Genomic DNA, 27588 nt, shown 5'->3' on the forward strand with positions numbered 1-27588 from the left:
TCCGGACAGATGTGGACGGATGGACAAAAGGTCCTTTTGTTTGAACGCAGTCACCTCTCCCATGACAACATTTAAAAAACAGGCCCAGAGTCATTGGCAGGCTGATGTGGTCACCTCTCAGCGTGCTCCATGAGGTCACATGTTCTCATGCCATGATGCCATTACAGGATGGGACGTCAAGTCAGGCCACATTAGAGCAAGATGTCCTGTTGACTGCAGAGCAATTAGCAGCAGTTCACTCATTGGGTGATGGAACATTACACAAACTAAACTCACTTATTCCAACTTAGCAACTCCATATTTTGTCAACAGCGGTAGTGTAAATACAAGCAGGTGTGTGTTGTGGTTACAGAAACGGGTCTGTACAATAAGAGTCACAGGTGCAATTCTGTCAACAGCAGCAAATCTGAGTGCAGACAGGACGCTGAATTAACAGGTCTAATGTGAGCAGATAACAGCAAGTTACTGAAGTTTCTTTCAAATCTACTCCTTTTACTAGAAAATAACTAGTGCTAAAAACCTGTTGTTTTAGCATACATGTACGTTTTTGTTTTCTATAGCAACTGTTTGACCTCTCACTCCCTTTGACACAATAAAGCTGAAGACCGGAGCCAAAATTACATTTTGACAGTTTAAATACTGGATCAACTTTTAAGTCGCTATGTTTTTTCTGTTTTCTTTTTCTGTATTTAATAATAATAAAGGATTAACCAGACAATTTTGAATTAATTATGCAGATTTTTTTATTCAAACCAATTTCTCCTGCAGAAAAAGTTTGTTTTCTAAGAAGGAAGAGAGTAATAGCCCATTTATTGAATATTTTATTTAGCATAAAAAGAGCCTTTCTTTTCTTTTCTAGCCAACGCTTAAAGTATAATTTAATGTTTGGTCCCGGGTTTAAGTTGCCGGGTTTTCAAATGCCATTAGCACTTTCTATTTAAATTTCGTTTTGTTGCATTGGGTAGTTTGATTATAACACAAAGATCACCAGATTGCACTGAAGAGTAAGCCATAAGTGAAGGAGATTTGTAAATTCAATAAGTGGTCTTTGAAAGCCATGAGATTGGTCTGAAATATCAGATGAGCACAAACTAAATGTCCTGAGATTTAACTGATGAGCACTTGTCCGTCTTCAAGATTGATATGTCATGAAAACAACTAAAAGATCACTCAGCTTTTATCACAACATGAGCATATTGCACACTAAATCATTCCTAATCAACACATACTGTAGGTACATACTGGTAGGTAGCCTGCACTAACCGCTCTCTGACATTTACACTAAGCTGTGGTCATTGGTCAGCCTTGCAGCTCAGCTGCGGCTCTCCTCTGTAAGAACTGGCTGACCGCTGACTGAAACTCTGTTTTCCCTCCTAACACATCACACACCAAGCACACACCACAAACTGCTGCTTGTCCACAGTAAACCACCAGGTAATTCAGACATGCATCATCAATCATTCTTGGCCCTATGCTGAGAGAAATAAGGACATAAAAACACCACTGTAAGAATCCGACATGTTGACTTTTATTCTTTTTTGACTCCAGTAAACTTTTCTTGAGGTCTCAAGGAGAGTGTTTTTAGATTTTGAGATAAATTGTGCTTTAAGGTCTGAAATAAAATCTAATTTTGAAGATTACCTTATACTAAAACAGAAATCTGCAAAAATGCAAATTTACAAATAAGAGAAAATAAACGTCACATAAAATATTTAAGTAAAGCAAATTTCTTATTAGCAGCTTCTACTTTGATGACAGATGAATCTCTTTATTGACATTAATTAGTATACAAACCAGAGATGAGACCTATCCTTCTGCAATGTTACAAACATTGACATCATTTATTTTATTTCCCCCCTCGTCAGCCCACCATGGGCACACAGGGAGAGTGCGATACAGGTAGTTGCCATAAACACTCGGGCTTTATCGTCTGAGGCAGCAGGACCCGTCTTGTAGCCCACTTTAATTTAATGACAGATGACCTCAAGCCATTTATAGGCCGTAAAGGACACCCTGTTGCAACTTTAGTGCATCAGAGCCACAGGTTACAGGTGGAGGTCAAAGTGTGGAGGGGATGCTTTTCACACAAAGACATCACGAGTGGTGTGATTAGTTTCTTTGTCACTTGATTAAGATTCATGTATTTTATTCCTCTGTTTGGTTTGGCTGGTATGATATTTTTGTCACTTCTAAATTAACTGAGAGAAAACGTCTGAAAGAGCTGAGAAAATGGACCAGAAGTGTTGTGAGAGGATTGAGCTGACATAGTTAGAGTCTCTGCAAAGATAATGTAATGGTTAAAAAATATGAAAAATACAGATTTTTCTCTTTGAACTGCCAGGAATTCTTGTTATTCTCATTTTTGATTAACCTGACACTTAATGTCCTGATTGTTTATTATTGTTTGAGTCTGGCTTTACTAAATGTTTATGTCTGTGAAAGTTTTTTACAGACAGTTTTTCATTGCCAAAGTAACTTGGCTAAATGTCACTTACTGTGCTCATGATGGATTAATGTTGGATCTTTGTAGAAAATATAACAAATAGTACTTTTGTAATACTAGATAACAAAGAGTAAGGTATTTTACCTGCTCTTTGTAAATGTGTTGGATATGTAATGTTGGTGTATAAAGAAACACGAAATGGCTTAAAAAAATCAAGGTCTCCCAGAGTCCATCATGATAATTCATGTTCCATCTGAAACTAAGAAAATATTCCATTTGAAATTAGATTTATTTTTTTTAACCGCACAGCCAGAAAAAAATATCTATTGTTTTGCAAATTCAAGTGATTTATGAATGGTCAAAAAAGTTTGCATAAACTAATACATTGATTAATCTTGATTAACTGCCTATCTGTTAACCCCAAGAGGTCAGACATAATCTACTTTTGGTTTCGACATATTGAATATCTTTCAGTTAAAACAAAAGTTTTGGAAACTTCTAAATTATAGAGCCTGTGAAAATGATGATTATTTGCAAAATGGGGAAATCCAGTTACTGCTTCAACACAAGGACATACAGTACATGTATGTTGACATATAGAGATTTAAAAATTAAGATGTATGTGAAGTCAATTAAGAAAAGTTGTAAAAATAGAAACTAAAGAAGAGCAACTGAAGACATGGTTACAAGTAAAAGGGATGTTTGTGATAAATATATAACATGATACTGAGTGTGGGATAAAGAAAGTCTGCAAAAATATGTTCAGATTTCAGACAGAATTTGAAAGTAGTATTTTTCCAAAGGGTTTGTTTTATTATATGGCCTACCCTTGCACCCACAGAAACTTTGCTGTACACCTCATATATGATAGTCTTTGCTGAGATATACATGATAGAAAACATGACGCAAACAGTGGGTGGGGGTCATCTGGATTCACATGCATGGTCAAACCTGATGTCACAGGGGCCCTCTTTTCAAGGTAGTCTTGTTGTGCAAACCCTAGAATCCAGGTCTTGTTATTGAGCAATATACTCTGCTTTGTGTGAGGGGGGTACGGCCCCTCGTGCTCTGCATGTGTTTTATCTCCTCCTTTACAAAAGAGGAGGCCCTGCAAAGAACCACCTTTACACCTCTCTCAGCAGATGTACTGAATGATCTCAAGCATCTCTTCATTCAGACGTGGAAATATACTGCACAAAGAAAATCAGGGTAATGGTCAGTGTGCAGCTGTTTCTCTCCTCTGTGAAGAGGGGAAAAAGTATTTTATGCAAACTAAGATCTTCATATGAAAGAGGAAAATTGCACTGGCTCCTGTTCAGTTACAAGCCTTGAAATGTTTATAGGTTTTTCCGAGAGGGAGATTCAGGAGTGAAACGGTCGACAATAGGCCCGAAAACACTCCAACAGCTTGGAACCTTTATGAAAGTGCCAAATATGAATCACTGCTCTGCGGATGCCAGACGGGCTTTTCCTGTGTTGCTATGAGAGCCCCTTGGACTAAAGCAGGCGGGGCGGCCAGAGGGGGGTTAAGTGTTTCGGATGGTTGTACGGCGCTGCACGATAGATATGACTTGATGCTCCTTCTTCTGCTCTGCAGCATGGGTGGTCTTGCTCTTGATTTTATACTACCACCTATTAGCACCATGAGCCGGTGATTTATGCAGCTGTCAACTTCAACTTCATCAGCTCACTCAGCTACTAGCGAATTGTGAGTAGGCTGGCAAAGCCTTTCCCCTCTGCACCTCCTACTTTGGAGCTAAAGTAAACCACCCATGTGAGCAGAAAGAGGCCAAAAAATGCTGTTAAGAGAAAAATACAATTTAGATAAATAACAAGCACACATGCCACTGAGGAGAACTTCCAGGCTAAACATCTGGCAGGCTGTGAATAAGGAGGAGACTGTGTTTGACTTAAAACAAGGTGAGAAAGGAGGAATTCATAGTTGCAAAAGCCAGTGCTTGGGGATCAGTAAAAGGCTGCACAGAATTACTGAGGGCAAGTGTTATGAGGAAAAATGCTGTATTCATGGAAGTACATTTTCTCTGAATACATCATTTATCTTATTGCTAGGCTTTTATGCTTGAAGACAGAAGGTGTAAGAGGGAAAAATCTGTTGAAAATGAGTCGATTGAGTGAGCAGTGAGTTATTTTGCATCATGTTGTACAGTACAAAGTAATGGAAACAGTGGGTAACAGCTTTTATTCGCTGCTTAATAAAGAAGAAGGTGTTATTCCCCATGGGCAGTGCAATGTAATGGGCTTTTACATGGTTGTAATGAGGCTGCTAGATTCATGCAGGACTAGAGCTGCGAGCCAATTTCAACAAACGCAAGCGTTGAGAGAGGGTGGACTGTGGCTGATTTATAGTTTGTAATTCTTTACCATGAGGAGTATATTAGCAACAAAAAAAAAAAACTGTTTGGCAGCTACTGTGATGCTAAGTGAGCTGGATTCAAGATTCGAATGCTGATTTGTGGAAAAGGCACCGTGTTTTAAAGTGTCAGGGGCTAATCGCTTTTCCGGCTGTTGCGACCCAGGAATGTTAAACTTTATTAAACACCTGTTAAAATATTACAGTGTCACAGTGAGTTTGTGGAAAATGACCTGTTTGATAGATCAGAGAGGAAAGTTTAAAGTTGGTCTAGATGAGTGATTCCCAATCTTGTAAGGGGTGCTACTGTTTCTATTGAAATTTAAATCCAAGTGTAACAACAACAAAAACCGTATGTAATATAAGTTCATTTATTGTCACATGAAACATTAACCATGATGAGCTGAGCACAGTGCCCTCTTCTAAGCTGAGGCAGTCATAACAATTTAAGCCCTCCGTTGCCATCGAGATTATCAGATAAGAGTTAGACAGCTTCATTTATCATGAGCTAGTAAACTAGTTTCCACTCACTGAGAAAACAAATGTGATTGACATCTGACTTGTACACAGATTGTGTAGAAACTAAGTGAGACGAAAAATGTTCTAAAATATAAAGGTAAAATCTAAATAGTTAGCTAAAAGTAAGCTAATTCATGAACAGTAAACAGAATTAACGGATAAACAGTTTAGTTAGTTAGTTTAATTCAATCAGTAAACCTTAGCTAAAAGTAACTGATACATGACTGAAATAGTTAGCAAACATATCAAATAAATAATTAGCAAAAGTAATGGATCAAAAGGGCAAAGAGAAAACTAGAGGGTTCATGATCTGCCACTCAACATTTAAAATTAAAAATTTGACCAACTGAGCAAAAACAGTGACATTTAAACTGTTAGAAAACTTAGATGTTGTAGCAGTCACTCAGAAGAATATTGTAACAAGGACATTGCATGGTCCACATGGTATCTTGTGGGGTTTTTTTGTGGGCGCTTAAAAGCTCACAAGATTATTTATTTGTCCCACCATGTGTGTTGTCTGTTGCTGCACAACAAGAAAGAAAATATGACCCACAGTTACAAATCCTGCCTTCTCTGTAGATTTGGGTTTTCGTCCTCACTCCTTACCGCCTTGTTCTGCTCATCTGACATGCAGCAGTCTCATGTAAAGATTGCTTCAGACTTACATCACAGATAATCACAGTGGATCGTTGGTGTTGGCTTCATGCAGGGTGTGACTGGTGAAGGTCTTTACTTGGTGTCAAGTGGTTTACTTCACTTATGCTGGGGTCAGAGGGAAAGGTCATACTTGTGAGATGAGAAAAGCCTGTTACAGTCACACGCCAGCTTTCCAGATGCCAAAGAGTGTGATCAAACAGTTCCCAATTAGAACCATATAATTAGGTACATTATGGTATTAAAGATGGCAGCTTGGTTTTACCCAAGAAAAACTAACTTCACAAGCGACTGACCATAATTTAGGGTTCGGTTGCATTTATGCAGAGGGGGAATGGTGCAGGAGGAGGTTGTGTGTGTTTGTTTGTGTGTGTGTGGTACTAGTTGCTGCACAGACAGAGACATATTCTGGAGAATAAAATGGTTGGTAAGCATCCAAATATGCATGTCTTTGCTCCAACAGCAACATAAATGAAGGATGAAAGGGTGGAGAGGTAGGAACATGAGTGTGTCACTTGGGAAGCTTTTTGGCTTTTGGCTGTCATTGCTGGAAATAAAAAGGAGAGGGGGGGGGGAAACCTTTTGCATAGGCTACATTACACACACTGAATATACAACGACAGGGACTGTTTTTAGTTGTCATAGCAATAAAGGAAAATAAACAAGTAAAAGGACAACAACTTTTAATGCAGGGAAAAAACAGATGAGCAGATTGGGTGAAAAACCTTAGTATAGGCTACGTGTCGTGCCATCAGGGAATAGTTTGACATTTGTTGAAATACTCTTAATTTGCTTTAACAATGAGAGTTTGATGAGAAGATAGCCACTCTGGTTGATCCTAAAGTTGGAGGCAGGAGCCGGTTAGCATAATGACTGGAAACAGGAAGGAACAGCTAGCCTGGCATCATCCAAAGGAAACAAAAACTCAACAAGTACCTGAACAAAGAAGCCCCCTTTATTTAAACAAAAATCTTTCCTTTTCAAAACTATGTACCTTATTTTTGGTAGGGAATAATTGCTAAGAGGGGGCAGCAGGGGCACAGGGAGTATAAATTAAACTTTTTTTTTAACATGTTAAATTGTGGTCTTTTAGGTTGCGGTCGTAAGATTCATTAATTTTGCACAAACTCAAGCTAGCTGTTAGCTGCTGTTCCCTTGTTCCTTTTGAATGCTAAATAAAAACGGCTAACAGCTCAGCTTTTTATGTACCATGAAGAAGTAAAAGTGGGATTTATCTAATAATCCAACTCCTGGAAAGAAGACAAATTAAAGTGTTTCAAAAAAATCAAGCTACTTCTTTGTGGTAGATCAATAAAAACAATACATAGATTGGATGCCATTCACCTTCCCCTGCCCTTTGTCTCTCTTTCAGTCGTTTGTAGCTTTCAGAACATAGCTCTCTTTTTTTAACAGAAGGATAAAAAATTCCCTAGAGAGAGAAAGGCTTATACAAGAGAGAAATCCTGTCCAAACTAAAGACTCCACTGAACTTTCTGACTTAAAAAAGAGAGCTAATCGTAAGATTTTCACACCATGACTTCTCCCAACATCTTGAAGAGCTGCAGCAGTGGGTCCTTTTTTTTTTTCCTTCTAACATGTGAATCGATACCCTTAAATGCATGTGTGGTGAGAGAAAGAGGAGTTTGCTCAGTTCACTGAAGCGTGTTGACCCTTCATGGTCAGGTTGTCACTGAAGCATACAGGAAGGATCCAGCGGGGCGAGAGGGAGCGAGGAGGATTCTCATTGAGGCCGAGAGTCTACAGCCGAGTTGATTCCCCAGAGATGTCTGGCTGTCTCGCTCTGTCTGTTGACACTCTCTTACTCCATTGACTTTTTCATTAACCCCTTATCAAAATGTTTTTCTCTCCCACACTTCACTGACATTAGCACCACTCAGTTTCCCCTCCACAACATCCTGGTTCAGCTGTACCACCTTGTGGTCAGATCTGATATGATGGAGTCCCTATATGTTCCCTCTCCTATCTCCAAAGAGAGGTCAATCTTAGACATTTATAATTGATATGATAGTAATTGTATAAGAAAAATGAGGGCCAGGTCAGTGTTTGCAAAAATGACTTCACTTTTTTTTAATAGTTCTCACTTTTTTAAGTCATTTACAGCCAGAGAAAATTACACCAGTGCCCCATTAAGGTAAAGATACAGACAAATCTGCACACATAATTTATTTGGTGCCGAAAGTTTAAATTGGCCAAAATAACCAAGGGCTTCTCACTTGTTTTGATTATGGGCGACCTGTAAAGCAGCCAAGATCAATGTTTTTCTTGGCTTGCAGTCATGGGCCACTTGAAGCCTCTTCTGCAGCTGTGTCAAAATATTTCACTCCAAGTTTAACCTTAGATATATTCCTGCTTAAAGTAATAAGATAAATTTGCTTGACAATAACAGATCATTCTTGTGTAAAAAAAAAAAAGAAACGGTGTTCAAATATCTCCCAATATCCAGCCAGTATATATTTCTACTTATCTTTATTAAGCAAACAGTGACTTAAAAGATCGAAGTTAAAGTCACAACACTACCATTTAAATTATTTGAGGTTTGTTAGTTTTAGACAACATACACTCAAAGGCATTGAGCTGTGGCAGGTATTGTCTCTTCATGTTGAACTCTCACTATTTTCCACAGTACACAGATATACAGCACCCACTAGTGGTTTGAACAGGAATTCAAAACTCTAAGTAGATTTTTGGTGCAGGCATCATCAAAAATGTTAACTGTATTTTACATTTAAGTGGGCAAAGGATTATTCCAGGTATGGAGAATAACTAATAAGAACAGATAGAGAAAATACAGAGATGTGATCAAATTTAACGCATTAATAGTATGTGATGAGCAATGTGAGATTGTAAATGTATTAAGAAGCATTTCACTGTTATTTAAAACAATAAAATAGAATAACATACTGCTTAATCTTTCAAACATATGGAGAGCAGATGACAGAGTAACAGGAAGAACATTTGCATTACTCCCTGATGAGGTGGTGCAGTCTGTAGAGGAAATAGGGTCCAGTTCAATAAGCATGTAATAATAGGCATTAGGTGTTTACCCCTCCAGCACATCACTGATTTCCATCCTCGGCGAAGATGCAGGAGTGGAGGAAGATGATAAAAATCCTCTCTGACTGCAGAACACCTTTATGCCATAAATCTGCAGGAAATCAACTCTTGAAATTTGCTCCAATATGGAAGAAATAGTATTTAAATATGAATGGTCACTGTTAATAGACTCTATACCCATGTATTAAAAAAAAACTTGACTTTTCTGATGGGTTGACTCTTTAATTTTTTAATGCTCACTGATGGGCACACACTTTCTTAGCAACAGCACAGTTCTTATGAACTGAATCTTGTAAAAAAAAAACGGTGACACAGATCAAGAATAAATGGTTTAATTATCAAACTTGTGTACAATTCCCTGAAGAAAGAATGACCGATACAAACTGTTAAGACAGTGTAACAAACCATTTCCCCCCCTTTTTTTTAACTAGTCAACATATAGGTGTTTTTTTCGATGGTTAATATGGTACAATTTGTTCAATGTTTGACATGTTCTGTAAAGCTGTTCAAAGACTTTATCACATTACAGTCCCACATGTGTTTCTGTAGAAGCAGAAGTTAAGAACATGTTAACTTCTGTCTACGAGGACAGGAATCCGAAGACTTGATAAGCATAATAAAATTGATACCGTTATGAGGCGATGGAAGACACCAGACAAAAAAAAAACCCTTGATTAACAATTCTGAAAATGTGATTTCAGTGAGACAGAAAGAAGAGACTAGGCACCAGTAGTTTACCCCTAATCAAAAACGGATGTTTACCACACGTCCCTTTTAAGTTCAAACACTTGAGGTACTGTAGAGCGATAGCACAGATTTGAGAAAGATCAGAATTCCTCTTCAGCATTTTTACTCCTGGACATCTTGAGGTGTTTCAGACGCTCCATGCACTCCTCCACACTGCGCTCGCCGTGGACTTTGTTATCTCGGGTGCGCACGTTCACAGTGTTGCTGGTCATCTCCTTCTCTCCCACCACTTTGACAAGCAGGATAACATGCAAAGAGATAAATACAAATCAATATTAAGAGTGACATGGAACAGAAGGTAAAGATTATAACAGACAGAGAGAAGAGAGAAAGAACGTGTGCTTCCACTGACCCAGGATGAAGTTGTACTGCGCTAACTGTGCATTTCTAATCTTTTTGTTCAGAGTGCAGCCGGGGTCGAGATCCACGTCAGCCATGAAGCCGCTGTCATGGAAATCCTTCTTGACCTGCCAGAGAATCAACAGTTAGAGACAGTTAAGGGTATGCGTGTGTGAATAAAAGTTCATTCATTTCACATAAAGAATTACAATGTACTGAAATGTGTTTTCAAAACTGGCCTTTGATTTCATTTAGTTGGAATGACGACAACATTTCTACAACCATTATCAGCACATCATGAGACCTACTGTTCTTTATAGTTCATGATATTAAGACTGTACGGATATTTATTTTACAGATGTTTTTGTGCAACAATGATAAAAAAAAAAAAAAAAAGGCAACAAGCACCTGCTGTAAGACAATCCAATCAAATGTAAACAAGTTGGACGGCCGAATGCTTTTTAAAGCAAAGAGAAGACATCGCTGAATGATAGAAATTATTTTCTTTGGATTGATTCTAAAAGTCCATTACAATGTACTGACCCTGTTTCTTATTTCATTTAAACTAGTTTTTCTAACTCTGGTAGTGTGAAGAGTTAACCTGTGCTGAACAGAACACTTGATAACAACATGTAGGATTGTCTGACCCTTTATGTCTGCTGCCCAGCTGGAATTTGCAAAGTTCTTAAGAAATTAGTTTGGTTTGCACACATTTCTCAGGAATCATAGAAGTGATGGTGTGAGCTTTAAAGTTAAGTGGTAATACACAGTGGTGTTCTTTTAGTCCATGCTACGCAGACAGAACGCTTTAATTCTACGCTGCAGATTGGTGGTGTATTTTTATAAAACTATCTAAAATCCAGAGGTTTTTGGTCATGGTAGTTAAAATAAAACATTTATTATACCTAACAGAGCAGCATTACATTGCTGAGAGATTTCAGGGATCCAGTCTGTGTGTACCAGTGATAAACAGGCTCCACAGGTTAAACACAGTCAGCTTAGTGTTGAAATTAAATGTGTCTGATAGCTTTAGGGTACCGTTTGTGCTGCCTTGAAGAGAAAATATGAAATACAGAGTTCAGTGATTACCTTCTGAGCGTACTCTTCATGGGCCACTCCCACAGGTACGACCATCACTTGGCGAGGAGAGAGCCACAGCGGCCTGAAAACACACAACAGAGTACATGATGTAAAACCAGAGTATCTCAGCACCACACAGAACTTATTATCTTTTTTTCATTCAATTTAAGTTCAACCAGTCAAAAAATAATCAACAGGAAATATGTTCCATGTCTGGTGTCTACTCCTACTTGACAGTTTAAATCCTCTAAGATACATTTTACAAACCATTTGCCTCCGTAGTTCTCAGTCAGAATGGCGAGCATCCTCTCCACTGATCCCAGGATGGCTCTGTGGATGATCACTGGTCGCTTCTTGTCGTCACCATCGTGGCTACAAATCCATTTAAAGGGGTGGGGAAGCAATGAGCATTACACAGCAATAGAGAAATCATAAAGGGAGTCGACAAAAAGCACCTGGAGAAATGTGTACATCCTCATCAGTCAGGAACTACAGATAACTGATTTTATTTTTCCTGCCCTGATAAAAAAAAAAAAAGTAAAAACTTTATATACTCTAAATCCTAGGGGGAAGCTTTAAAACCACGATACATCACCGTCAATTCATATTGTATCGCTTTATTCACTTGTATCACAGAATCTTTCATCACATAAACACCTCCCACCTCAATATTTTCATAAAATGTACATCTTCGGTACGTTTATTGTACTTCAATATGTTTCATTCTATTAAGCTGATCAGCTGATCTCTGACGTGAATTAGAACAAGCAAGAGAAGAGTTACCTGACAAAGGTGAGGTTAAAGCGGATGGGAAGCTGGAAATCAAGCTGGATTGTGGCACACTGATGGTACCGACCAATGGCGTCCTTTATCTGAATGTCGATCTGCAAACAGTGGGCACAAATAATCAGCCATGGCCCCCCGCTGCTGTTTCACTGTTTAAAGTACATCATTACTGCGGCGCATGGCTCACCTTTGGTCCATAAAAAGCTCCGTCACCCGGGTTTAGAACCCATTTCTCCCCAAACTCATTCAAGCTGTTCTCCAGTTGCTGTGGAAACAAACAATTACTGCTTGGTTAGAAAATCAAATGCTGACCGACATGCAAGTAAACAGCAATGTGAAGCAAAGCTGTACATCCAGACGTGACATTGTCTTCATCTGGAACTTATCACTGGAGTGAGAAATGTTAACGTCTCAATAATATTTTATGGTTTCTGGTGGGGAGTTAATGAGGTGAGGGAAACACTCAGCAAGTTCTGTTCCAGTCACTATGCCAAGTTTACAAGTCAGTTATTTGGTATTTATAATTGTCCACCTCCGTGCAAACAAACATTAATCATCAGAATTCATGAAATGTTTTCCCAGAGAAAAGTGTCTCCCTCATAGGTCAACAAACAACCTATTTATAATTCTCCTCACAATATCAAATGTTGCGCTGCTTGTACAAATATTTTTCTTACTTTGACAACTGTGACTAACTTAGAAATAAATCATCATTATGAACACATGCAGTCAGTAGCATTAGCCACGTCTCTATACTTAAGTCTCTGAAAGCTCTTTGTCTATCTCCAGAATACAGAATATTTGAAAATCATGCCCACTGGATTGATTGTAAAGTGACTTGCTTCAAATATTTGCAATCAGTTATGTTTTGCTTCTCACAGCAGACGGCACACTTTAAAATAAAGATGAAGCTCTGAGGACAGAACCATGATACCACAGCCTGCAGACCAGATAGGGAAATTAAAAGGAACACTTTACAGTTGATGAAATATCAAAAAGACATAAAGAGAACCAGTAACAAGGATTAAAACCCCGTATCTGTTGAATAATGGCTCACATTTTATCTTCCCGAAAGAGCTGTCATCTCTTTTAAGTATGAATTCGGATACAGTCCCCCATGGGCAACTGTCTGTGATTAGTTGGAGCTTAGGCCCGAGCATATTTTTCCAGTGGGTGTGAAAAATGAAGCATCTTCTGTTGATTAAACGGAGAATGTGTTTGAAAAACTCTTGAACACTTTGACTCCTTGCAGCCTGCAGTAGATTCATTTGTCAGCCTCGCACAAACCCTGAAAAGAGTTAAGTTCTATGTAATAAACGTATGACAAACAATGAGGGGGGCATGACGCATAGATGGGACCAGCAGGGCATTCAAAGAAAATCAAGTACAATCATTTTGTGGCACAGGTTGAATAAAAATAAGTTGCACTGCTGATGTTTAAAGGCTTTATATGCTTTATATCCAAAACAACTCGCTGCATTGTTGTGTTAGCATGCTAATGCTAGCGATCTTTATTATGCTCGTATCTTCACACTGCATGTAAATTTACCCGAAATGACCGTGATCTAGTAACACAATTAAGCAGTGAGTACAGTATGTTATTCTTCTTTTCTGTAGTCCCTCAATAAATCAACTTTTATGCGCGAGGGGAAGAGCCGGCCGGCCGGCCTGGCGATGTAAACAAACTGAAGATAGGACTCGGGAAAACTCGGAAAGCATCACAGACAGTGGGACTCAGGTGTTACACCCATTGTAGACAGTCACAGAGTTATTTTCAGAGGATATATTTGATTTCTGCTATATTTAAGTGTGAAAAATAGCATATTCTGCCTTTAATGGTAAACTTGAGCTTGTTCTAGTCTTCTGACTACTCAAAGTGCTTTAACACGGCAGGTCACAACTACCCATTAACTGTATCTACATACACACACACTGTTACAATAAAAGGTTACCATGTTATGCCCGAGCCCCCCCATCCATCATGTGGTCCTTCTACAGAGGCACCATCGAGAGCATCCTGACCAGCTGCATCACTGTGTGGCTTGAGAGCTGCACTGCTGCCAACCGCAAGACCCTGCAGCGCACAGTGAAGGCTGCTGAACGGATTATCGGTGTCCCACTCCCCTGTCTTCTGGTCCTCTACGGTACCCGCCTCACCCGCAAAGCAACCAGCATTGTGCGTGACCCCACCCACCCCCTCACACAGCCTCTTCAGCCTCCTGCCATCGGGGAGACGGTACCGCAGCCTGCGGGCCGGCTCCACCAGACTGGGAAACAGCTTCTTCCACCAAGCTGTCAGGAAGCTTAACTCTCTCCCCTCTCTTCCTTCCCTCCCCTCTGCTCCCCTCGAACACTGGACGTTGAAACCCCCTCCCGTTTGCCACCAAGAACTCTGGACTAATAACTCTGAAGCTAACTATTCAAAAGTACACTCATTTTACTGCACATTGCACAAGTTTACTTTTTCTTTAAATTGTATTTTATTTATTTTATTTACCATTTTGTACCTTTTGCACAATTTAGAATTTATTACTGTAAATATTATTTCTTATTTTTACCTCATTTTATCTTATCGATTTTACCTTATCTTATTTTACCTTATTTTGGTTGTATTGAACCGCGGGACGGAGACAAACACACTTTCGATTCTACTGTATGTCTGACATATTTTGAAATTGACAATAAAGTTGACTTTGACTTTGATTCACTGATGGCAGAGATTGCTATGTAAACTGACCATCAGGAGTCACATGCCGACAAAGCAGCAGGAGCAATTCGAGGTTAAGTGTCTTGCCCTGGGGATCGAACCCCCAACCTCTGAGAGACGACTGACTTTACCGACTGAGCCACAGACGCCCCCTGATGAAACAGTAGTTACAGTAAACATACCTCTCAGTCAGATCAAGAGGGGAACAAATGTGACGTGAACACTAACCTCACTCTGCTGTGAGACTCAACGCATGCTAACAGACCATTTTTCATCCATCTGTGTATCGCCCGTAAACACTTGTCCGACTGATTAACAACCTGTATGTCTGACACAGTATGCTACCAATAAAGCAGTACTGTAAACATGTGACATTGTTATTCAACAAGTGTCGTTCAGTGTTGATTTCAAAGATTCATCTCTCAGACTTGAGATTGTCTTAAGAAGGGACCTCACCGTGTTTCACCGAGCAGTGAGGACATATTGTCATTTAGATTTACTCCCTCACTCTTGTAATTACTGTTTGAGCTGTGCTAAAACATAACCTGCTCTCTCCCAGACCCATCCTGAAGCTGAACCTGAGATATAAAATAGAGAGCTGTTTCCACAGAGCGAATTTGATTTGACAGCAAAGGCAGACAGTGATGGCACTGATGCAGATTCTCTAGAGACGAGCAAACATTTTCTGAGCTGACAGCAGTTCTGCGGGATGAAAAATTAATTCATTAAAATATAAATGTTTTCTGTGTCTACAAAAATCACACTCCTCCTTTACTGTCTGTGAAGCAGCTCAAGAATTTCCGTCTGATAATTTCTCCAATCAGCCTTTGATTCTCCGGTGAGACTGTGCGAGATTGCCGTTGACATGTTCAACCACAGGACAGAAACAAAGACACTCGTCGTGATTACCTTTTCTGCCTGGTCCCAGATCTCCGGGTCCCCCAGGAACTTCTCCGGTCTTGTGGAGAGGTTGAGTTTGAAAGTGAAGCCAAAGACGTCATACACAGTCCGCAGGAAGTCCAGACAGCCCTTAATCTCCTCTTCAATCTGGGGGTCAGAACAAATTGTAATTGAAATTTCATCATCCTTCAGGGGCACAGCGGCAGACAGGCAAGTGTAATTGCTGCTGTATGACTGATTTCATCTTTGTATTGGCCCATTAACAGAGAATGAAATGATGATGTAATCAGAGGAAATTAGAAGAAGCGCTCAGTTTAATGGAGATTATATATCATGATTGAATACTTCCACCAGCTATAGCTGTGAAATTCATTGCAACCGTGGGTCTTTATAATTTTGAAGTCCTAGCAGGGCAATCAAGTGAGCTTAATATGAAAAATGTGTGATAGAACAGAACAGGATGCAAAACACTGAGAGGGGAAAAGTTGAAAAGAATTGCCTCTTTGTTAGTGGAAGAAGTCCCACCATATCCTAAATATGAGCTGCCATCAGTTCAACATAATGGCAAGTATGAGACTGTGAATATGTGCAGTTAACCGAGTGAAAGATGAAACGTCGTCATCCTCACTAGATTGCTCTAGAATTACTAGTCAGTTAAACTAATGATGTATGAGTTTGGTTGGAATAATTGCCACTGACTCTCTCTTAATATTTTCATTGTACCTAGAAATTAGTTGCTTGGAACATCCCTGATATGAGATAAGAATATTTCCTCTGCGGGGCTTTAAGTTTGCTTTAATTTGGTAAATCACACAAACAAAACATGAACAGTTCAGCTGCTGCAGGCAAAGGGAAAAATCAGACGTGAGATAATTTGTACACAAAGTGCAATCAAATAATTAACCATCCAATCCACTGCCATTACTGATAAACAGAAAACACAATCAGGGGGGGATCCTGGCTGCAGGTTGCAGTGCTTCTACATCTGAACAAAGTAATTAAGGAATCTATTCAGTCGTCCAAAATCCTGTTGGTGTGCATTGATATTGGCACAACCCTCTCTGCTTAAAGGATTTAACATGCAAGTTGTTTCAGCAAGCTGCAGAGAGCCTGATGAGTCCTCAAACTTCATCAGGCTGAGAATGAGACATAACATTACCTGAATTTATCCTGTCAACGATGCAAGACAGATAGTGGAAGGAGCCCACTTTTTCAGTATCTTTAGTACATCAAACAAACACAATGGCAAAGTGGAAACATTCCTCACAGTTGTTCCAGGAGAAAAACGATGGTGGGATGAATGAAGGGGACCTTTTCAACTTCTGCACTAATTTAACATCACGCTGTTAACAATTACAGCCTCGTGGTTGACAGATTTGTTGAATTATCTAAATCAACGCAGCAGAAACAGAGTTATATCTTTTTTTTTCACATGCAATTTTCTTCCGTGTCCAAACCTGAGGCTTATATTTCTTCATGACACAGTTGAGAACAGTTCATGCTCAGATGCAGGTGCCTACTGAAGCCCTGAACTGCTAGTAGATTGGGCTACAGAGCTCTGTAAAGTAAGCTCACCTCTTTCTAACTCCAAACTGCCACATTATTTTCCACGTAAAAAGAAGCTCTTTTTCAGCCCCAACTGATGCTGCCTCAAGTGACATCACTCGAGACAATTTATCACACTAGGGCTGCCTCCTCTACATACCCACTCATACCATAATATATATACTTTAATGTGTACAGTTGGTCAGCTCATCAGACTTTGATGCCTTCAAATGTTGTTTCTGTAAACTTGGCGGAGCAATGTCCATGCATCAGTGTGGACTCACCTGGTCCATGGTGCAGAAGATGTGAGCATCATCCTGCTGGAAGCGGCGGACACGTGTGAGACCTGTGAGGGCTCCTGACAGCTCGTTCCTGTGCAGGACACCAAAGTCGGCCATGCGAAGTGGCAACTCTCTCCAGGAGCGTGGTCGGTGGTCGAACATCAGGCTGAAGACGAACAGGTGGAGAAGCAAAGTGTGTGAAAAAATACACAACACAAATACAATTTTCTAACTTGACTTCTCACAATACCTAAAGAAACATGTTCTACTGCTTCAATCCTACAATGAAAGACAATCAATATTTGATTTAACCGACATCCAGCACTGTGACAAAATGTGTTTGCAAGCTTATTTTCCATTTCAGTGCCATCTCCAGAGGGGTTGCCCTTGAGGAGAGCACATAGATCGCAGCTGATAAAAGCAGATAAAAGATTTGACGACAAAGAGCTGCAGTCTGGTTCTTTGCACTGCAATGCAGCATTCAGCAGTAAACTGAAGTGGGTCATTCAACTACAGAAAACATGGCATGAGTATCAGCCTGTTACAAGAAGAGTAGAACTGGGGGACTGGCCGATAAAGCTATTTCACAAAGAGTGAGTCAACTGCTGTTAACAGAACCCATGTGAAAACAAAACAACTGTGATAGTGTTAAAACGTGACTTAATGGTGGACTCAGACAAACTGAGGGTTTTTTATGTTAGATGAAGAGTTTAGATTAAATAGTTCTGACTCTAAACAAACACTGTTGTTTCTCTAATTAATGAAACTAAAATGAATGATTTCACACTAGACTTTGCATTTCCAGTTGTTTGCTGAAAATAGATTGCTTTACTGGATTAAAGAAAAGAAGCCTCACCAGTGTCCCGGGCAGTTCATGGGTTTGAGGGCGAAGGTCTCCTTCTCCACCTCGAAGGAGAACATGTTCTCGCTGTAATGCTGCCAGTGGCCCGAGGTCTGCCAAAGCTTACTGTTGAAGATGTTTGGCGTCACCACCTCCTGGAAACCCCTCTTCCTGTACTCGCTCTGCCAAAGAACAAGGTGTCCACAATTTAGATGATTACAAAACTGTTCAGGGCAAAAGGCCTCATAATTCTTTGTAAACATCACAACTACAAAACCACTGGCACTCGGATGAATAAGGCAAATCATTTAAAAACATGCATAACACTGCAAGCAAAGTTATGGATTTGAAAAAAGGGAAATCATCTCTCAGAATGTTAATCCTGCTGCAGATTAAAATACTAGTTTGTAGTCACATTGTGATGGGATGTTTGGAAGAGAAAGGCTGTAATTTTTTGATGTTTTACTTAAAACTGAGACTCTGTTATGCGATGTATTGGTTTATGAACTGGATCATATGTAAACAGTTTGGAAGCAATGAACTAAGCTGAAGTGGATTACTTGTTGTGTTTGTATTCAACTACAACTTTATTTGTCCCCAAAGGGCCATTGGTTTTGTGGCAAGGCAGAACAAGACAGCAAAAAGACAAAAGTACAAAAATATTTAAAAAATAATTCACAAATGAAGATGTTTTGGTGCTCTTGAATGAAACATTGAGCATTAGGAATATAAAGGTTGTCAATTGGTGCATTGCACCTTGTGTTGTGGGCGCTGTGTTGGTTGTATTTGATCTCTTAGAGTATGTTGTTATTTTGGGGTTGCCATGTTAATGGTGCTGTTGTGAAGTTGACCAAGTGACATGCTGGAACATTTGATTGGCTCTCAGGTAATGTGTCAGAATGATTCAATGTGGGATGGTGCTTATAAATCACCTGACAGGAAAATAAAAACATGCATTGCCTCATTCTGCACCATGGGCGGGCCGGTTATGTCTGTTTTAAAGTTCAAAAGGAAAATCTAATTGTAATAAAACAATTACAAGTATTGTGTTTCTTGTACAGACAGACCTATTTTATAAGAACACAAAATGACTCAAAACATCCTCATTCAAAAATCAATTTCATCCTTTTTTTAAAAGAACATTTGCTTCCTATGTGCTCCACAATGTGACAGGGCAGGAGAGCATTCTTCAATGCTGTCAATCATGTCTGTTTGTTACATTTTAATTTATTCCAAATAATTGGCAACCAAAGAAAAAAGCTATTTTTAAATTCATGAACAGGTTTGTGTTCAAGGGAAGGGCACATTCTTTTCCATCCTGGCCAGAATAAAGAGTTATTTTTATTGAGAGGACATTCGTTGGATTTATTTACAGCATTAATGTTTTGGGTGGAGAAGGAATGAATATGAGTTTGGTATTTATTGTTTAATAAAGAAAGCCCCGTCATGTGTAAGACCTGATTCGTTAGCCTTTAATTATCACATTCAAGAATCCAATCAGCAACATAAATCAGCACCTTTCTTACTTCTTCGTGTTGAAGAAAAATTAAAGTTATATTATTTACATCTATACATTTAGTTAAATTAGCATCAACCTTAGCAAAGGCCAATTACTTCTCCACCTGTCTCCACTCTTATTTAGACTCTCTGACTCATACCCTCTGTCTTTCTTCTGTGTCAGATTTACAGTGAGGTCACAGCATCACTCACTCCACTTCTGACACCTTTCACTTACTCTGATGAACTCCACCAGGGTGTTGTAGAGGAAAGCGCCCTTAGGCAGGAAGAAGCAGCTGCCAGGACTCAAGTCATGGAAGAAGAAAAGGTCCTGCTCCTGAAGCAACACAAAGAAAAAGAAAGGTTTGTTATTGTGATAGAAATTTACACTCAGGCCAAACTGGTTTCAATCAATCACATGTTCCTATAATAAGCATATGTACTGTGTCCTGTTGAGCTGTTTTCCCACACATGTTACTGTACTAAATTAATCAAAGACTGAACACACACACACACCCTGTCTGACACAACAACTCATTTTCAACAGTACAGTAACACATTATTAGACTGCAGTCATTGTCTTAAAGCTCAAAATATATTCTTATAGATCTTAATGAATGCTGCTTAATCTCACAGGGGAATTTTGTCCCCAAGAGGTAAAAATAAATAAATTTAAAACAAAGATGCTGTTTATGTTTCTTTTACCATGCCATTCTCAGTTGTCTTTCAGGATTTAAACACAGATTCATTTTCTTGAAACACTCAGTGACATTTTTTTAAACGACTGTTCCCCTTAAGTAAAGTATTTTTTACACTTTTTAGTAAGCGTTTGTCTATTAAGTAGGTTTGATTTAGGGAAATCAGATCCACATCAATTGCAAACCTGGTTCCTACCTTTAACAAGTATTCTACCTGTACTTCATAACATATTTGTTTGGAATACTATACAGTAATATCATAGATGTGTGAAATATATAGACAAATACCAAAGAACCATTGGCATCCTTTTTTTTTTGTAAGAATAAAAACAGTAGAAAACCATTTAAAAAAAAGACTGAGACTGGGAACCCTGAGCCAATCAGCAGCTTCACTTCTTACCCGGCCCAGTTTGCGGTGGTCTCTGTTCTTGGCCTCCTCCTGAAACTTCTCCCACTCTTTGAGCATCTTAGGGTCAGGGAAGGAGATTCCATAGATCCTCTGAAGGGTTTCCATGTCTGCTTTTCCCTCCCAGTATGTGGACGAATTCTGGAACACCAGAAAAGAAGTATGTTAGCTTCCCACTGCTTCAAACTCCTTGAGTATAAACCACAAAGTAACTGTCCTCTAAAAATGGTACAAATGTTAGTGACACACATTCAGGGAAAAGTCTACAATCCTTTAAATAAATCTGGTTTAATCAACAATAAATCCATGTATACATCATCAACTGGTGTCTGGTACATAATAAACCACTGAATACAAACAGGCTCACCTTGTGGATTTTAAGTGCCTTGATTTTCCCAGTATGTCTCACATGGGGTCCCCGACACAGGTCGATTAAGGGTCCACATCTGAAATGCAGAATGTATTTGAATGTTCAATTTCTTTTAAAAGCTGAGAAGGATAACCAGTCGGGTTGTGTTTACAAACAGGCTTTATGTTTGTCATGACTATCAGATCTATTCAAGAAGAACAACCAAGATTAGACCCGAGCCTAATGTTTTCTACAGCTGACACTAAAGTTTAAAACTAAAGAAATATATTATTTAATTATTAAAGAAAATTTATAATTTTCTTTTGAAAAAGCACAGAACTGTAGTTTTTGCAGAATGTTGTCCAAAACAAGTGAGTAGAGGATGCGTAGGTGGTGTTTGTTTTTCTTTTGCAATTTTGGTATCTGAGAGTTTATGGGAGGACAATTGAGAAGGTGTGGTTCATAACGACGAAGAACATTTATTTCTTCAGAGGAACAAGTTAAGATATCAGGTTTAGGCAACACAGAAATCCCCTCAGTCAGAAAAATGATCCATTCTTTGTGTTGGACTTTGAATAGGACATGTTAATTCTCCAAACATTACAGTGCGTAATGTACTCACCTGTAAACAGTGGTAGTGGGAGTGGTGACTTTCTCATTGAGGATACGACACTTGAACGTGTTGTACTGTCAAGGAGAGGAAGAGGTTTTTTTTTTAAGAGTTTTCTTTCCTCTGAATCAGTCCTCTTTATTTGAAAACATTTGTAGTTTTCACGTACCTTGAACATTTCCAACAGAGTTTCCTTCTTTATCTCCAGCCTCTCGAATGGCTGCTTCTCCTTGATGATTTTCTTGCACAAGGTCTCCAGACATGGGAAGTCGTTGCTCGATACGCCCCTGTAAAAAAAAAAAAAAAAACATTAAAAGATGAAAGTGAAATAAAGGTCTTATGAAGTCCTACATTGATACTCAAACTGCTTTACATGCTTCAGTCTGTGTGTGTTTTAGAGGGCATCGTGGATGTGACCAGGCATGAAGCCATGCAAACAGACTTTTTGTTTGCGAGTGTAGTTCTCCGAATACCACAAACTGCAACCTCTGCCAAACATGAGCAAATAGTTGAAAGTCCTTGGCTTTTGGGTGTGAGCAATGTCAAAAAATATCCTCGCAAAGAAAAAAAATAAACTGTCTCCAAGAATGCCATTAGCATAAAATGACTTCATTAAGGGGGTTGTAGAATTAATTAGACAACACTCCTCATGCTCTCCCGCTGCCAGAAGCCGGGCGAAATGCATCTGTTTCAGGGAAAGGTCAAATGAAAAAGTTGTTGACAATGAAGAGGTATTCAAATTTCTGAGGGTGTCTCAAAGCACTTCCTCTCTGCCCCACTAAACTTATCTCCACATCAGTGTTTTTTATTTTATTTTATGATTTGCTATAAGGCTTCAAATTCTGTGGGCTGATATATGAACATGTCACTTTAAATCCACACCCGAGCAAAATCCAGTTTGACAGCATTAGTGTAATCACACTCCACCTGCTTTGTGTTTGCGATCTGTCTAAGACAATGAACCAGACCGGCAGCCACTAAGCTTTGAAGCAAACATCAAAATAACACTGAGAGATGACTAACACGACTAATTATAAAAAAATCAAATGTGAACCCGAAGCCTGTGCGACTCACTCGTTGTTCTCCAGGAACATGTCATAGTAGAAGCCATTCTCGATGGGGGGGCCGTAGCAGAGGCAGCCTCCATACACTTTCTCCATGGCTTCACCCAGGATATGGGCGCTGGAGTGCCAGTAAACCTAAAAAAAATATGAGAAGACGTATGACTGCACTGGAAAGAGTGTTGAACTTCATGTTTGTGCTGATGAAACATTCCTTTCTTCAAGATGTGAAATGTTCTACAAAACCTGCTGACAACTGCTAGCCTAAAGAGCAAATCGGCTGAGACAGAGAAACCTCTCTGAAGTACTTAAAAACGTGTCATGAAAAATGGCTCTTCTTCCGGTGAAATATTCAGCACCTTGTGCAAGACAATGAAGATGAAATTGGGGCTTTTATTTTCAGAGCAAGTCTCGTTATTCACTCACGACACCGGTTGCTGCCACTTTTATGAGAGGACGTGATAGCAGCAGTATTTTATTTTACACCGTCACGTCGCCTCTTTATGTCTTTGTGGATTGGACATTTGATGAATAGAGTTCTGAGGTTTAGTATTGATTGTTAACCTTTCATTCATCACTTTAACCTTGAACACTGGCTTTAACCGGCCCTTGCGTCATGTCTATAGGATTAAACAATCTGTGCCCACTACTGTAAGCTGTTACCAGTAAGCAACATGTATCCATACATTTGAATACTCCACTGTAGTTCAGTGTTGAAAATCCTGAAGAGCTGTTCACATTGTTGCTCTGTGTATGAATATATTAAATATATCAGAGTTTAGGTAAATACCACCAGAGAAAATCAGTGACATTGCTAGCACAACAGAATTCCTTGAATGGGCTTTTTCATATTTACTTAAATACATTAGCAGATGAGTTTAGTATATGATGCTCAAAAATCAGAAAGCTCAGCATAAGGAAGGACGTGTTCAAGCTTTACTAAACTACACTGCAGTCTTTTCTCATTATCCATATGTGATGTAACATAAGCAGACGAGGGATGAGGTGAACTTACTGCTTGAGCCTCCTCATCATCAAACTTGAGCAACTGCAGGCTGCAGTCATCCTCCAAAGGTCTGTCTAGGTCCCACACAGCGTTGTTCACTTTAGCAATCACTGTGTTGTCAGCAAGGCCTTGACTAGAAATGACATGGAAAAACAGTCCATATCAAATTTATGTGCAGAAATATAGCCTTGGCACCAAGAGGTAAAATATAAAATCCTGTGGTACACCTTCAAGTAAATCATTGGAACCACTTGGTCTTGCTTTGTTGTAAGTTTTTTTGTATTTAGAATATAAACTTGTTTGTAAGTGGGGTTAAAAAGTATTTTAAATGATATACTCCCAAGCCCTGTATGCAATCTGGGTTAGCTTGTCAGTCATATAACAGATGTAGATCAGCTGGTCTTACAAGGTGTATGTTTATCTACAGTGTAACATCCTGCACCTTAGGAGGGTACAGAGGAATGCTGTAATTCTTTGACTGTCTTGGTCACCAAAAATAAAATTGCTTGTGTGCCACAAAAGGTTAAACCACCAGTAATAGACATATATGTGCTAATTGCATCAAAAGAATGTACTAAGGTGCGGCTGTGGTTGGTGCATTGTGGTTTAAAACATGTCTTAAAATGTCTTACTGTGTTTCGTTTTCAGTCTGTTTATGTGACACTTTGTTGTGAATTTATGATCTCTGCTGACATACTGTAACCGCAAAGTGTGCGAGTATGGAGATCATTCTCAAACTTCTCTATTTTTTTCAACTAATGAGTTTTTGGGGGTCATATTTTCTAAGGTAAGCAGGAGTCATTTTCAGTTATTGTTCTCATAATGATGGAGTTGTGCAGCCTTTTGAAACTCGAACAGTAATTACTGGCTGTCAGAATAAATTTGACAGCTAGTCTTTGGAAATTAAATTCCCGAAGCCACCTTAAGGCTTTTTCATTTTTCTACACAAAAATGAAAAGCTACTTGTCCCTTTATATAATCAGTCTCAATTGCAGCCACTCAACCACCACTCTTACCTGATACCACAGGCCACTTGGTATGGTGTGGTCTTCCAAGACTCTGCATCCACTACCTTTCCATCAGGCAGGGTCACCTTGATGGCTCGGCTGTTCTTCGCAGCCCTCTCTGCCATCAGGGCTTCATGCTCAGCTTTGAGCTTTGTGTACAACGTAAGACGCTCATCAATGTACTGAGGTTGGGGCGATAGCTGAAAAGCAACAAATGAAATGAGTAAATGAAGGGTTTGTTTATAGAAGTGTGATACCTTGAAAAAAAAAAAAGGGCAATAAGTCAATATTTTAAGAGGATTGTTCCAAATGACTTTTTTGTGCGTCAACAATTCTCTCAACAAATATGATTTAATATTGCAGAGACACTTTCTGCTTTGTGATTAGATGCGTCCATTCTATTTTATAGAATTCATTCATTGCACTTGGACACTGATGCTATTTCAGGAGGTCAAATGTTTGAATCAAATATAATCTTTTTATGAACCACAACAACCACTATGCTGATGAGAGGGCTGCTTTCAAATATGTGACATGCAATTAGACCAACAAATTATTTTGAAGGTACACCATGATTCAAGTCCTTGTCAAACACGACATTGTTGTGACGTCTATATAGACACCTACACACTTTCAGACAGTTCAACTCACCTCAGCCCTGCCTCCAGAGTCCACAGCTGCATTTTTAGCCTTCTTCTTTCCTCCGTCTTTATTGCTTTCGGATTTCACCTGTTTTGAAAATCCATGCAATAGGTTAATGACCTTTGCCTAACAGGAAGTTGATTTTAACAAAACCAAGATTAGTGTGGAGCTAACAAGTTCTGAGAGAAGTCGACAAGAAACTAACCTATTACTTTCTACACAAATTGGAGTTCACAGCTGACACTACAAAGTATTTTATTTAACAACAATAATATACACAGGACATTACGCTCAATGATACATACAAAGTTCAAACACACTGATATTTAAAACATCTTTATGTTTTGGTAGTGATCATGTCTTTGGCACACAATAGAAGTAAGATGACTGAAGACCTTTCACAAAAACAAAAGTGCCAGTTTTCATGAGATCCAGTGAGTTATAAGTGAACTTCAGAGAGGATCTTATATGAAACAAAAACCATTTGTCAATCTGAACAACACTGATATGTCAAGAAAAATAAGGTATTCATTTAAGATCCCTCAAAATCGTCTACAATTCTGCTGGACAACTTTTAATCGGTCGAAACTTTAATTGTCAAAGTTGTGGATGAAGTTTGGCATCAAGCTCTTTCCGTAGTCCTGTCTTAGTCCAACATTAGCAAAATAAGGCAAATAAGCTTGTTTAATTGAACTAAGGCATAAATGACTACCTTGAAAGAAAGAAGAATGAAACAAATCATATTGTATCATTGACAGAAGTATAAAACTAAACGCTGACATAAGGCTACTCGTCAACTTTAGCACCGCATTGAATGGCAGCATGAATCTGACTACAGGCTAGGCTACCTGCTAACAAATGCTAACGTGTCTTCAATAGGAAGTCATGAGGTCCAAGTATCACCTTCTTCCCCTCGTTCACTTGCATTTCGCTCATCTTCTCCACGACAGTCTGGTCAGCCATAACAAGTGAAAGGCTACCTCTCTTTTAAAAGAAAAAGATAACACAGTCCGGCTAACATGTATAGACAGCAGGCAGTCAGGATGCCGGGTGAGGGCTGATGACGTTTCCCGGATGTTGCATTTCTGATGCAACATTGGGATAGTGCTGAGTGGGCGGAGTTTAATATTAAGATACCAATGTAATAAATTAATAATGAATCTACACAGTTATCAGGGTCTCTCAATATTATTATTATTATTATTATTTTTTTTTTTAATTATTTTATGAGTAGGCTAAACCAAAAGAGTTTACTGAAGGCAAGACTGAATTCTTCCAAAAGATGCCAATTGAACAAAAAAAAAAACAGCCTATTTATTCAGTGTCCTGTATAATACAAATAAAACCATAATATGAAATGTTTTTAATGTTAAATTCATGTAGTTCATCCTGCAAATTTTATTCATTTTCAAAATCGTATAATTCCACACTACCTTGAATTGGTAGTTTATAACATTATTTGATCATATAACAAAAGGAAAGGTGCCACACTGAATGCAAAGAAAACAGACAAACAAGTTGTTTTGTTGTTGTTTTACACAAGTCCTGTCTGAGCAGGCAAATAGCACACTATTTTTGAAGGATTCTGGGGTGAATCAGATTTCTTGCACCTCTTGTGGGTTCTCCGCACAGGGAAAGATCACCTGTGAAATGAAAAGACAAGAAAGTTGGATGATCACTTTAATCTAAACTTGAGAGCCATTTGACTCTGGTTTCAATTGTACATTCTGTTGCTAGTAGCAACCATACTTGCACAGTTCCATAGCAGTTGCATTTCAGGAACTGAGATTAACTTTTATTGAATTTCAGTTTTTACACTCTGTAAGTCATGAACACACACATGCAGAAACAGGATCCTATGGACGTGCACTAATGGAGTGAAGCGTGACAGAGCGGCCTACAGCAGGTGCTCCTGAGCTGATGGTGGGGAGGGGGTTTGGTGGCTTGCTCAAGGGCACCTCAGCAGTGCTCAGGGGGTGATCTGGCACCTCTCCAGCTACCAGACCAACTTCCATATTTGGTCC

The 27588-nt window shown here is 39.1% G+C and overlaps 1 protein-coding gene across 1 annotated transcript; it reads right to left on the reverse strand.

The window, feature by feature from the left end:
- Window positions 1-9378: 9378 nt before the first annotated feature.
- Window positions 9379-26634, reverse strand: tars1 (threonyl-tRNA synthetase 1). Its single transcript, XM_020652260.3, has 19 exons — window positions 26468-26634; window positions 25574-25651; window positions 24932-25122; window positions 23925-24048; window positions 22923-23047; window positions 22018-22135; window positions 21861-21925; window positions 21257-21335; window positions 20884-21030; window positions 20024-20122; window positions 18304-18470; window positions 17451-17613; window positions 15631-15768; window positions 12202-12279; window positions 12012-12112; window positions 11496-11600; window positions 11238-11310; window positions 10162-10276; window positions 9379-10038 (listed from the first exon to the last, which is right to left on the reverse strand). The coding sequence occupies exons 1-19, from the start codon at window positions 26525-26527 to the stop codon at window positions 9890-9892; spliced, it is 2175 nt and encodes a 724-aa protein (XP_020507916.2). The 5' UTR covers window positions 26528-26634; the 3' UTR covers window positions 9379-9889.
- Between the last annotated feature and the right edge of the window lie 954 nt (window positions 26635-27588).

This window comes from Labrus bergylta, chromosome 2 (genome assembly GCF_963930695.1).
Source record: "Labrus bergylta chromosome 2, fLabBer1.1, whole genome shotgun sequence".
NCBI classification, from domain to species: Eukaryota; Metazoa; Chordata; class Actinopteri; order Labriformes; family Labridae; genus Labrus; species Labrus bergylta.